The 14,337-nt window shown below is 42.5% G+C and overlaps 1 protein-coding gene across 2 annotated transcripts in view; it reads right to left on the bottom strand.

Annotated features, from left to right (window-relative positions):
- Positions 1–2,388: 2,388 nt before the first annotated feature.
- TRMT61A (tRNA methyltransferase 61A) overlaps positions 2,389–14,337 on the bottom strand; it is a 28,342-nt gene continuing 16,393 nt past the window's right edge. For both annotated transcript variants that reach the window (XM_066552416.1, XM_066552415.1), the window contains exons 3-4: positions 12,343–12,609; positions 2,389–4,043 (exon numbers count right to left, since the gene is read on the bottom strand). In XM_066552416.1, coding sequence (XP_066408513.1) covers positions 3,715–4,043; positions 12,343–12,609 — 596 coding nt within the window. In that variant the 3' untranslated portion in view covers positions 2,389–3,714. The remainder of the gene's footprint in view (positions 4,044–12,342; positions 12,610–14,337) is intronic.

Raw genomic sequence — 14,337 nt, 5'->3', positions numbered from 1 at the left:
TGGTTGTTCCTATCAGCAGCATATCAGCCAGTTTACCTCAGAGTTCAAAACTGCTGCCCTGCAGCAGAGGACAACAGCCTGCAAAAGGACACAGATCTCCTGGGTGAGATATGCAGGTAAAGGGTTGGATACCAGCGAGGAGAATTATTTTTATTTCACTATTTAATTCAAGGTTTCTCTGTTCCCTGTGTTGATGCTGATGCAGATCCATTCCAGTTCAGAAGCTGTCACGTAGGGACAAAGGAAATAACACAGTCTGGCTCCCCTCTTTTGGCATCTAAACAACATCATTCCTCAGGAGCACTCGAGAGGCCAAGCAGCATGTAAATGCTTTCCCTCATGGTGACACAGACAGAACTTTCTGGTACTCCAGCAACCCCTTTCCTCCCTCTGACTGGTCACAGCTGCACGTACCTTTGGTATAACATCATGGTTATGCAATGCTGTCTCCCACTCTGCTCTTATCGTGCCTCTCTCCTACTTGTGCAAGCAGAAGCTGAGACAGTCCAACAATGGCCTCCAAGAGCTCAGGCATTTCCCAACCTTCCTTTTCAGAGCCTGCTCTGCTCCCACTGGCACAGAGGTGAGCTGGGACCACCAAACACCCCTGAACTGCAGCCCAGGAGGGCACAGTTCTCCAGTCTCTGACCAGAACAAACCTGGGAAGGCATGAACACCCAGGCTGCACAGTGCACTCCTGAAGCCAAGTGATGCAGCCCCTGCAGGGATGAGCACTCGTTCCCAAGCACATCACTGCATCTCTGGCCCCCCTCCTTTCTGGGTCACCATGACATCCTGCTCACCAGGACTAATGGAGCACAGATGGACTCTCAAGGGAGACAGTGTGAAGCAGAACCCTCATCTCTGGAACGCTTCCCAGGAAGAACCATCTCCTCACCATCACGTATCCCAAAGTACCTAAGGAGAAGGCAGAGCAGGAAATGCAGCAGAAGAGAGAGTTCCTAGAATTTTTGCCACTTTATCCCTTTAAGGTTCTCAAGCAGGATTTATGATCATCTTCAGAGAAGAGTGTTGTGCTAACAGGTAGGCAGGAAACAACCACAGTGAGATGCAGATCTGTGATGCTTTAATTAAAGCACAGGTAAACTGTGAACAGCAGCAGAGCTCTGAGTGTTTCTTATGTCACTCATCTTAGTCACTGCTGTGTGCCTTGTGGGCTGCCAGGTGTCACAGCCTGCTCTCCATGCCAGCCTGCATGGGTTGGCAGGACCTGGTGTTGTGCAGGGCTGTGTCCTAGCACTCATCCATGGCTGAGGGATCCTGGTGCATGGCAGCAGTGAAAAGGTGCACCTGAACGTGTGACTGAACTGCACCAGGGCAGGAAGAAGTGTTTTGTTCCATACTGGAGACCAAAATGTATTCAGAAGAGAAATGAGTCTCCAAAAGTGTGGCCCAGGCAGATTCGCCAGTGTGGAGGGAAAGACCCAGCTTTCTGATCTACCACTTCTGGCAGGGAGTGCAGCCAGAATGTAGGACACAGGTGACCATAAGCAGCATTAAACAGTGGGGGGTCTGTCAGGACAGCACTGTCCACACTGGACACTGTGGGATCCTCCCTGTAACCCTGACAACAAAGCAACAGCAGGAAGTGGTGCTGTGCTGCTGGCCGTGGCTGCCATCAGCAACAAAAACGCAGAAAGCCTTTTAAATATTGCAAAGACAGAAATGAAATCCTTCTCTTCTATGCAATGCTTGCCCTTCCTCAGCAGAGGTTAAATCAATATGGGACCAAGCAAAGTCAGTGGTTTATTTCAAGGGGTTTTGAATTGGGCTTTGTAGGCAAAAAGGCATCAGCCTTGTTTCAAACTCCAGGAAGACACATTGGTATTTCCATTCCACATCTATTTGTAGCACAGAAACGTGACTTTGTTCCTTTTTAGTCCTGTTTAGATGTTACATTACTTTAAAATAAGGTCTGTCTGGAAAGACCAATCAAGTTTGGGGCTGGAATTATCCCTGGAGAAGCTTGGGGATCCCCCTTGTTAGTGAATGATGATGACCTTGAAGGAAGTTAAGGAGAACCTTGTGGCTGTAATTCCCCATCCTTTCCTCTGGAGTCTGGCAGTAGCTGTGCTGTGCTGTGCTGCTGGGTGGTGATCCCAGCACACACAAACACACACACACACACTCTAACACAGCCACCAAACCCCACACACGGCGTCAGCAGCACAGCCTGGAGAACACGAACAGCAGCAGAAAGGGAACTTTCCCATAATTTCTGGGGAAATGCTGCAGTTGTAGGCCAACTTACATAACTGATTTAGCTGAACAGAATTGCTTTCTGCCTTTAATCTGCTCAACAGTTTATCTTTGCAGCCGTGATCGGTTGAGCTCTTTAAACCGTTATGGATTAGCGTTCTGCTGAAACACGTTAAAAGCTTAGCTTTGTTTATTTTTGTCAAGAAAGGGGGAGGGATATCAGGTTAAATGTTCAGGCAGCACTTTATGAATGGCTGCTTCTCTTGCACAGCAATCAATAAGTTCAGGTACATACAAGGCACAGCTAAATGCAAGGCACAGCTAAATGCTTTGAGTGGCAGCACTAGTTGCTGGAATAGGAATATTTGTGAATTTACTATTAAAAATAAAATAAGAAAAAAAAGAAGGAACTTTAATAAATTTGCATTATTATTTTAATCTATAAATACAAAATTTAATCCAGCATTCAAACAGTTCATCACACCCACCAGCTCTGTACGGAAGACCAAAGAGTAAATGATCCGAAAACTTAATTAATAAGGTTGGTTGAGGATTTTACTAAGTTTGCATTATTGATGTAATTTGGAGACAGAAATCCTGCCAAAAGCAATCTTTCTGTCATTCAGCTGCAGGAAAACAATACACCATAATGGAAATAAACCACCACACAACTGGAACCTCATCCACACCACTTACAAAGAGGTGGTCAGATAGTATTAGCCAGCTGTTCAGTTAATTTTCACAGTGGATTCATCAACTATAAAAGGGGCTGTTCTGTTAGAACATGACCGTATGGATCCAGGTTCAAATTTCTACTACAAAATGATGAGCACAATATACCAATTTAAATTAAATCCAACAATTACCACACTTCTTTGACCTCTGTGTAGTCAAAATGATTTGCAGATGCCAGTCTGGAATGGAGTAAGAGGTTGTGTTCCTGAGTGTTGCCAATAATCCTCTGGAACACTATTCCACGGGAACACTGATTCTGTGAACAGTTGGGCTGGCAACCCTGTAATCTTGGAACTTTCTTATCTAAAATGGAGGAAGTAGGCACTTGCACATTCTTCAGAGCAACACAGACACTGGAGAAGTTAAAAGAATAGTGTCCAGTGGTGCTAGGAAAAAATAAAAACATAAACCTGGGAAAGTAATTCAGAAAAAAAGGAGGAAAAAATCCAACCTATTTGTAATTTGTCTGTTGTTTTGCTTTCTTATGAGAGATCTTAATTCTGCACATTCCAGTGAATGGCCATTTGCTATTAATTTATCTTCTTTCTGACAGCAAGTGGAGCACCATTCCAGAGTTTCAGCATTCCCTTGATGCTGCTCTGCTTAATGCTTGTGTGCTATTTAAACAAAGCATATTCCAACCAAATCTGACTATATATGGAATTCCCTGACAAGTAAAACTTTGGATGCCATACAAAAAAGAGCCATGAAAACAGAATACACACAAATCCACTCCAGACTGCACAAACTGGGCAGGTACTAGAGCAGGCTCTTGGTGGCAAAGGTCAGGTACCCAGTGTGCCCAACCACCTCCCTGAGTGGCACACCACTCTTGAACTGCACAGTCCCTTGCTGCAGATTAGCACACAAGCTGCCTTGATGTGATGGGCTGCTGCTGTCAAAGCCAGTGCTAGAATTATCCTCAGCTGCTTTTCCAAGGTCAGGGATTTGCAGGCTAACTGTCCTTACATTGTACACTCGGAGCAGAATTTCCAAGGTGTTAATCTCTGTAAAACCAGATTCTTCCATGGCCAGGCAGGTTCTTTGAACTTGTTCAATGCAGGGGGAGAAAGAGCAGATGCGGCCACCTACAAAATAAGACAGGTAGTGGAAAAGAGGGCAAAAGCCAAAATGAAGCACTTTTCATCTCTTTTCAAATTCTCCCAGATGCCCACAGAATTACTATTATACAGACAAAGTGGAAACATTCTTCAAGAAAATCTTCACATGGCAACTTTGTTGGTTTAAAGAGTCAGCACAAAATCAAACACAGACAACTCCACAGGATGCTTCAGACCCTTTAAAAACAACAACAGCAACTTCATTCATCTTCCACATCCAATGCTGCCCTCCACATTTGCTCACAGCAAAACTGTTAAAGTTGATCCTTTTAGAGCAGCAACTCTTTTGGAATCACTCTCCACTGTTCTGGACTGAGCACCAAACTGCAGCTGGCACGTACACAAAGCCAGAAGTCATTCTCTACACACTGCCCAGGGCTGGAGCCCCAGCACTGCACACACGCCCCTGACAAAGAGGCTGTGTTTAGCTGAGGACGATGGTATGCGTGCACAGAATAAAGGCAGCTCTCCAGGCCATAGATGGAGTGCTGTTAAGGCTTTACCCTTTTAGTCAAGCTGACTAGCATGTCTCCTGAGCATTGAAGTTTACTGGATATCACATCGTGCAGGCTTACAGCAAAATGTTGTAAAACTCAAGGATGGGACTTTGAAGTGATAAAGTAACACTCGTCTCCTTGTCTATGCACAGTTCTGATTTTTGATTCTTAATACGGGCTATTAATAGGCCCCCTACACCTTTCTAAGTGCTACAATGTCACCTTAACAGCTGAGAATAGAATGATTCAGATTTACTCTGAAAAGCCACAGCCAAATCAGATCAAAGAATTATAAGGACACTGTCTGCCATAAGGCCAGGGCATGTGCTTTCACCCAGGACACAGTGTCCCCCAAGGCAACTGCCCTTCCTGAAAAGCTTTTGTGCAGGAGGAAGGAACACTGGGCAATGCAGCTTCAGCTATTGTTTCATTTATTACAATTAGATGAAGATGCCTGCTGACCTGATTTGCATTCCTCCCCAGTCCTCTCCTGGGCTCCAGTCAAACCTTCCAATACCAGCCATCTAAGCAGTTAAAGAACCCGTGCAAGCCAGAGCAAAGCATCCTGCTAAAAATAGAGGCAATGCTAGGACTACATGAAGCCTGCTTTATCTCAAACTACCCTTTTTTTTTTCCTTTTTCGTTTCTAAAGTCAGATCTCTAAAAAAAGAAAGCATCAGGTCTGAAAGCGTCACTGTAGCACTCCAGTTACTGTGCAGCAATGATGTGCTGGTACTGCCTGGGGAAGAACACTCTCCACAACCATTAATCCACCATACGCTAAGCAGGATTTAATTTTAGTCCTCAAATAAAGTCTCTGCACCAAGGGGTTCTTATCATGAATCTTTAGAACAAAGTACCCTGGACAAGTAATTCCCTGGAGTGACAATTAAAACTCAAATCTAATAATCACCTGCAAAACTAATGGTGGTATGTGTCTTTATGAACCAAGTCTGTTGATGCTGATTTAATTGCACACCCAGCCCATTAACTCCCATGAAATTAGATTTGTATGTTCATCAGGATGGCCAGCACTACCAAAATGTTCCTGAATCTGACAGCTAATATTTTCTGCCCAAAGAACTTACACACTCTACTCTGTGGTTGCAGATGTAAAACAGAAAAGCTCAGGAAAAAAATTCTGTTACATAATGAGAAAGCTACTGTGATGCACACATGTTACAAAGAAAGAATTTATATTCTTATTTTGTAGGGAACTGAACAAATGTCTGACTTAACTAAATGTCAGCTCACAATAACTCTTTGTCTGCAAAGCAAGAATCTGAGAGACCAGAGACTACTACTTCATTCAGGCTTCTTGGTTTTGAGGTTTTATATTGCAATAAAGCAAAATATATTTACATTTACAGGAAGCCTGTTTTTATTTATTCTGATTGTAAGGGTTTGAAGATACGTTTAAGCTTTTGAATTCACATGCTCTGGATTTACAGTCAAAAACTCAAAGCCTGCACACAGCTGTTGCCATACAAGCTGCAAAGCCACCTACGGTTCTTGTCAAGCCTTCAATTAAAGGCAGAGCAGCCTTCCTCTTGCCTGGGGCTGGTCAGCTGAGCACAGCACATCGACACCAAACTTGGTGAAGATTTATCAGGCTGCCTCCTCACAACTGCTGGGGGAAGTAGGGTTACAGAAAACAGGCTTTTAAGCCGTTTAATAAGGAGAAAGCTCTTGCTTGCAGTAGCAAATATCCAGAAGGCAAGCACAAAAAATATTACTTTACTTCCTGCACTGCTGGAAGTTTCTCAGGTGTGAAAGATGAGAAAACAGTGAACTGCTGGTATTCCATCTACCTGAGACCATCCAATGGGTTTTAATAGTTCAGTCAATTTTGTTTTCCCCTTTCATGCCTATAGTTCTCGTTATTTTTATACATCCCTCCCAAATAAATATACCCACAAAGGGCTTAGAAGCAAACCCATCAAGCAGCTGTCCTTACAGATCCTAACAAGTGGGAGAGGAGTCCCCTCTGCTTTTTCCTGCACCATCAGGCAGGCCAGATCTGACTTGCAGCTACAGGCTGGAATTATGTGATTAAGCAGATATTAGGAGTGAAGATTGGAAAGCTACAGTTAGCAGAAGGCTGGAAGGCAAAAATGAAATTGCAGTTCCAGACTGCGAGAGGCTGTCTAAAATAGAAACATTTGGAAGTTTCAATTCCTGTGGTGTGTTTAGACCAGCAAAAAAACCCAAAAAAAGTAGAAAACCAGAGCACTCAGAAGGACAGGCTCATCTGTCCCAGGAGCAGAGACATTGTCATCTTGAAGAGAGCAGATGCTTCTGAATTCTGCACTCTGAGGGCTGCCCTCGGTACCCAGCTGGACTACCAGCTAGGCAGCACCCCTTCTGTCACAATCACCAAACAAATATAAATCTAGATTTCAGCATCCACAGTTCTCAGACTCTTTGAGAGCCTCTTGTCCTTTAGATGCAAGAGGCTAGGGTTTAAAGGACTTGAATGTGCACTGCTTTGTCTTGCCCTGCCAAGGATTCCTTAGTGAATGAAGAAAAGACATGAACTCCCCCCCTCTCCTCCCTGGGGCACATTGCTCTGTCTGTGGATCACAAAGGGATGGACTAGACTAGAGAGCAGTGAAAACATTTGAATGGAAACTTTTTTGTACAAATTGGGTTTGTGTTCTTTCAGAGCTCTCCTTTTAGGAGAGCTACCGTTCCTAAATTTGGTTAATGAGATCTGTGTGTCATCATAAATTGATATAGTAATTATGAGAGATTAATCCTGTTCACATTGGGAAGCTGTGTGAGCTTTTTGATCTCAAGAGCTGTCTAAAAATGTGTTTATTCATGTATAATGCATGTGACAAGTGCTACAGTTGAGGAGAAGAGAATAATGAGATTGTATGAAAGACTTAAGTTTTTTTCTACCTTCAGTTTTACAGGGAGTGAGTTAGTTTGAAGCATTAATGGAAAGGTTAAATGTCCTGAATCCATAGCATGGAACAAGCCCACACAGTCCTGGCAGTCATTGTAACCAGCAACAGGGTTAGGAGGACATGAAAATGGAAGTAAAACTCAGACTGGAATGATTAGAAAAGTGAGCTTAAGGGAAGAGGGAAGCAAAAGATTTTCATCCACACAGAACTGTACATTTCAACAGACTTTATCTAATTGGTAATTGAGGGATCCACCATTGCATCTCTACAAGAAGCCAGTGCTTCAAAAGTTGCCAGAATATTCCTGTGCAACTCTAACAAACAATTTTGTTTGTGGTTTGTCTGAGCAAGGACTAACATCTCTACCAGTTCTGTTTAGCTATTGAGTGCATTAGGTTTCAAGTGTGGAAAATTTTAGTGCTATTAATTGACAAGAACCAAGAACTCCAGTGTGTGCTTATAATACAGAAAACAAGCCCAAGAAATGTGCTCTTATTTTTGTAGGTTATTGTATGTGCTACAAGTGCTCTGACAGGTTCTTTCATCATCCCAGTATTATTCAGATGATGCACATGTAGTGCAGCACCATTAAGTTTTAGGGAAAAGGGATAGTAATTTTAGAATGATTCTGTGACATAAAGAATACAGCACAACATTTTTACCTCTGGCAAAAGAACACAGCTTGGGTTTTGGGACTTCAATGCATTGTCATAATTGGAAGATTACATTACAAAGATCTCAAGGAAGGAAAAAAAAAACCACACAGGCATTATCATTGTGTAGGGGTGAGGCAGGAGAGTCACTGAGCAGCATCACTGTGGCATTTACTCTGTGACAAAAATATTGTCTCTGCAAAAGGGGACAGAATGTCCTTTAAGTGCGTGTGCTCGTGGGCGATTTGATGTAGCTTCCCTGACAAGTGAAATTAGAGGATTTGGCTGTTGGAAGAAATTAAAGGATGTTTCTTGATTCAGAAAAGAGAATTTTCTCTAAATCACTTGCCAGCTCATTAATAGGAGCTTGATGTGATTTTCTGCAAATGTGACCTTAACCTCTGCACTTGTAGGTGCATCACTCAAAAGGAATTTATTCCTGCTCATTATTATGGGCTGGTAAAAGCATGTAACAAGGAAATTAAAGAATCAGTCGGCTCCATACTGGGGAAGAAAACCTAACAACTTTCTTTAGTGATCCTTTCATCCCAAACTACTTCCTTCAAACTGTGTCAAAGCCAGTAGCTTTGGCTGGCCTTCCACAGTGAGGATTTTGATGCAGGAATCCTTCTGCTTGACTCTCTACATGTGAAAGAATCACTTGTCCTTCAGGCAGGCCCACAGTGTGCACCTGACCTACCCAGCCCTGACAGACCCAAGCTAGGGGTGAATTAGGAGTCCAAGTCCTTCACATGGTGAGGGACAGAAGCTGTGCCTCAAAGCCATACCTGGGTGGTTTAAAACTGGGATCTCCTCTGGAGATCAAGAAAAATAGTCAGTGAGGCTTCCTACATGGACATGGAAGTGCAGAGGTCCAAAGAGGGAGATGTTCAAAGTGAACTTTATCTGCAGAGTTTTGGGGGGAGAATTAGGAGCACCATGTTACCTGATCCAGTTATTTTCAAGGATCACAATTTGATAAACTCAGAATTTAGGGGCTTCACGAAGCTCCAGAGGGAATGGAAAATCTGAATTAAAGAGTAAAATCTTTAAAGAAAGAAAGGAAATAAAAGAGAGGTGGTTTTAATAATTTTGTGACTCAGACTGTTAAACACCATAAGGAGCAACTTAAAATATAAGAGGCTAATCCACCCTAATACATGGCTGTAATTTTCCATCCCCCTACCTGAAAATTTAAAATCTGTATGAAAATTATTGTACCAGTGGGTTTCTCCCTCATCTTCCACAGCTTTGGAAGAAATAGACAGTATTTATGAGAGTAGAGTAGGTGGGTGCAGAATTATATTCAAAGCACTACAGTATTCAGCTGAGAAATGACTGTGAGTCAAAAGTTTCAGGGCATTTAAGAACTGTAGAATATTGAGGATATTTCTGTTACCTCACAATTTTCTCATTTTCCTAATTTTTAAAAGTTTAGCCTGAACGGGTTAATGTCAACTGTGCAAAAACCACCAAGGTCAGATATTGGGAACAGCAGCTATGGCAACAGAAAAGCATTAATCAGCAGATGCTGCAGAAGAAAAACAGTGCAGGTCTGGAAATGAAAGGCAGTTCTGCAGTGCAGCAGTGCCTCAGAGATGCTACAAGCAGCTTTTCTGCTGGAAGTGTGACTGGTGACATCAGCACAAAAGGATGCAGCTGAGCTGCAAACCTGAAGCATCACCAGAGAACAAGAACCTTCCAGTCACAAACCTACTGAGCCATTTTATTCGTTCAGCTCTTCAGGGGCTGGCAGTGTTTTAAATGGGAGGCCAAGCTGCTCCAAGCAGTGTATTTACAGCATCCTGCAAGGCATAACATGAGTGATAGTTGCACTCTGCAAACAGGATCATTAACACTCAGCCTACTAAGAGCAGCAACTAGTCAGGACCTTGAGCTGAAGTGGAAGAGAAGACACAGATCTGATAAGGTTTGGTTAAGGCTGAGAACTCTCCCATATCTTCTCAGTTGAACTCTATTGTGAGTATGGAGGTTTTAAGGAAGAGAGTAGCTAATGCTATATATAGAATTTGCTTAGTTCTCATTTTATTCAAAATACCTTAAGACTTCAGGGACTAAATTACCACTATCTGGCAGTACAGCTGTGACATTCGCAGAGCACATCACAACAAAACCCACAGTGTGAATGGTTCAAATGTGACCCTGTCCAGATTTGAGAGAGAGGGCGTGGACAGAAAAGAGTGGAACTCATTTCCTGCAGTGATGCTTTATCACTACATCAACCCTGGAACAGGGTTCAATAACAGCAGAATGTGCACAGGCTGTACTGCAGAAGAGGTTTAACTCTTTGAAAACAAAACAAAGGAGCACTATTAAATTATCTGCCTGTGGTAGGGAAAGGGAAGCAGTTACAGATAACCTTCTGCCATATTTTAGATTTAACAGCAGTAAAAAATCCACAATAAAACTACCCACATGACTCAGGATAAAATAGGGAAGTGTCTAAGTTTTTACATTTTACTACTATAATCAATTATATTTTATATGAAAACCAGTTTTTGTTTATATGCAAAATAGCAAAATTTAAAAAAGGCACCTATTCAGTCAGGTACAAAGTTGCCCAAAAGAGGAGCCTTAGACCAGTACCAGACCTCAGACATGGGAGTCTGGTTGCAGCAAAAACTGCAGCAAGGATCAGCAACTTTCCCTTTTGAGTGGCTCATAAAGTGAATGACGCCACTTCACAAACACAAAAATGTGGGATTTTGAAGTATTATTTATACTGCCTAAGCAGATGTAACCTTGTAGCATAGCACAGAAAAGCATAGCCAGATGGTATGGCCGGTTTGGGACTGTATTACATTTTCTAGGATTTCAAATGCTGGAGTGAGACAAGGATTCAAAACTTGGAACTGTTCAAGCAGCCCTGCTTAGTATTCTAAGCATGCACCACTTAAATAATTCAAATTGGACTGCGCAATGCAGCGCCTTCTAAGCTGGGAAGTCAGCTGAGTGTTGTGCTCACTAGATTAGATAATTTGAGCATGGGAAGGGCATGTACAGTGCAGTGATTTTCTTCCCCCCCAGGACACACTGGAAAGCTGCTACAAATTGAGCTGTAACCATTGCAGGTACAGAGCGCTAACAAGGCTCACTCTATTTATTCACTTTTTAAAGGAAGTGTGTTACGTGGGTATCACAAAGCTTTCTAGAAAATTATCAGTAGTAGCTGAGGTAGCCTAACAGCAGGGCTGGTCCTGACTCAGCAAGGCAGCGCATATTCAGTGACCTTTAAGAACAAGCTTCAATCTTGTGATTTCACCAAGACTTTGCAATTCACTTGAAGTCCAGCCTGTGATTATATATTTTAAAAAAGAACTGGGCCTTGGCACATAATCAAGTTTTTATAAACTCATGTCCCAGCATGGACACTGTTCAGCACTCCATGCTCTCTTGATTAGAGAAGTCACTTTTGTAGATGAAAGCAATTTGGCAAAAGTTAATTCAGATCCACACAATTATGAAATTAATTAAAACTTATTCCAGGATAAAAGAATTATTTATTCACTGAAGCTTATTTTTCAATAGGGTAAAGAGCTATAATAAAATGATGAAAATCTGTGCAAAATCTCAACATCAGTTTTCACTTGCTGTCACAATCCCAGAGTAACTGGCATAAGCTAGAACATCCTTTATCTTCCATTCCCACTGAGTCCAATGGCAAACTTCTCATTAGTTCCAATCACAAAGATTTAGGACATAAACTGACAAGCATATTTAAGTGTGACCACATTTTTTTTTAACATTACCGTTGGAGTGCTCTGTTAAATGGGTACAAATCTGCAATGATTGATGTGAACTGAGGCTGAACACCTTTTATACAAACACCTTTCTACTGAATTGCCAAAGAAATTTGCTTTCAGCATTTATTGTTACTTCTGCTTCCCACACACCTCAGATCTAGCAAAATGCACTTGAGAATGGTTCAAAGTAGTTTTTATAAACTGCCCATGCTAATTGTAGCCGTTCTCACAGGCCTGCAGGAAAAAATTGTTCTTCTCCTTTCAAATCTTCCACTGTAAATTGAAGACACCTTTTGAAGGTTTTATAGCCTTAGAAGTGCCCGGAGATTGACATTTGAGAACAGTGATCACATAAGGGAAGGGAGCACATCTAATGTATGGCTCAAAGGCAGAGATATGTGCACAGTGCTTCCTGAACAGAAAGAGAAAAATGCAGTTACCTTCAGCTTTTAATGCTGACTTGGCATGTCCTATGGCTTCCCATGGAGATGGAATATCTAGGAACACGGCATCTGCAATGTTGGAGACGCCAAAGCCATTTTTGCAGACATCCTGGTTGGTCACAGTGACCAGGTGCTCCACCCCGTGCTCCCGAAACTCCTCCCGCGCCTTCTCAGCCCTTTGCTGGTGGAACTCCACTGTGTACAGGTGCCCGGTGGGAGCCACTGTCCTGATCAGAGCATGGGAGAGGGACCCACTGCCTGTACCTAGGAAAGACAAACAACTCATGAAATTGGGTTTGTCAGGGACAAACATCAGAACTAAAGTCTTCTGCATTCATCTTCCTGCTTGGAACACGTGTTCAAAACTCAAACGAACACAAACCACTTGTTCAGCTCCTGAAAGAGAACAGTCCTTCCTGCACAAGGAGGGAGGGAGGGAGGGAGGGACTAGGTGTCCTAGGAAACAGTCTTCTGGGTCCTCAAAGCATTCATTACAAAATCCTGCAAACCCAGGATCTGTCCTGTCTCCCTAGAGGAGGAAACTAATGCCAAGGGTCAGCTATAGCTCTAACAAGTGCCACTAGAGAACACGAGGAAGTAAATGCAACAGGAAAAATTCAGGGAAATTAACTGGAGAGGTTTTTTTCAAAGTGTCAGACTCTTCTAAGGTGAAAAGAGATTAAGGCAAATTTTAATGGATTTTCAAAACCTTATACTTTACTAAACAAAGAAAATATGTTGGCATGGCTCCGTGCTTGAAAATCCTATTAATATCCATGCAAACAAATGGCCTTCAGGATACAGTTTACTTTGCACAGATCTCTTAAGAGACATCCTCAATTCCCACTGGAATTACCCCAAACCAAGGCCTCTTGGCTCCTTGCAGCCACACTGATCAAACAGCTGTTTTCACAGGTCACTTACACACATACTCACCTACACAAGCTTAACTTAGTCTAACAAAATCTATCACACAACTGTAGGTAACTACAATTACCACATACAAACAGGAACTGACAATACAAAGATTTTTTTTTTCCTTGTTTTAGTTAGATAATTTAGGAAACTTACTTTAAATGATCCATTGGCATATTAAATGGATGGATGACTAATAACAAAGATTTTCACTTAAGAAAACACCCATATACCAATTCCCATTGCAAATTAGTTACTCAAGTGGCATTTAATGGAGTAATCCCCCAAATTCAAAACCCCACAGCAAGCCCGAATTCTCTGTGTTTATTGATTCATAATCCTGTGCTTAGAACACATTTCTCCTGTAGAAATAAAATCTATTTCTAGCTATTTTAAATGACTGTTGAGCCTGAGGCAAGTCCTTTCAGCTAGCATAAATCTTAAAAAACATATAAAGGACAGAATCTGAAGTACAGCAGCTCAGAAACAAGTAGAAAGGAAATTAATTAGGGGGCACAGGGGCTGGTACAGCCACTTAATTGGAGCAGTGCTTTCCATAATCATCCGGGAAGTCTGAGTTCACTGGCAGATCCCAGGTTCTTGCCCTCTAGTCCCACAAAGGGAGGAGCACTGCTGCGGCCCTGCATTTAATCCGACAGCTCTGAAAGGGGACACATTCAGACTGTAAACAGAGCTCAGGGCCCAGGTTTGATCGGCACCGCTCCCCTGCTCCCCTGGGAGAGGGCTCTGACCCCGGCGGGCACACGGGCACCGCCGCAGCTTCAGCAGGGCACAGCACGCAGGGAGGCAGGCATGGAGGAGCTACACATTTTAGCACTGGCTTCAGAGAGGTCCAAGAGAAGAGAGAAACATTTACACACATGTATTTAATAAAGTGAAAGTACAGGCATTCAAGGTGGTATTAAAATAAAACAAAGGAAAAGCAAAACACACCTACATGTGCATACAGCAAAAGCCACCCCATCACAGCACTTGAAGGATCTAAATGTCAAAGTGAACTTTGCCTTGGTCAAAGGAGTAACAGTAGCACAGCAGCCATGTAGTTGTGAAAACTCA

Source organism: Molothrus aeneus, chromosome 6 (assembly GCF_037042795.1).
Source record: "Molothrus aeneus isolate 106 chromosome 6, BPBGC_Maene_1.0, whole genome shotgun sequence".
In the NCBI taxonomy this organism is placed as follows: domain Eukaryota; kingdom Metazoa; phylum Chordata; class Aves; order Passeriformes; family Icteridae; genus Molothrus; species Molothrus aeneus.
Note: the sequence above shows the minus strand (reverse complement) of the source record. Positions and strands in the feature narration are given on the sequence as shown.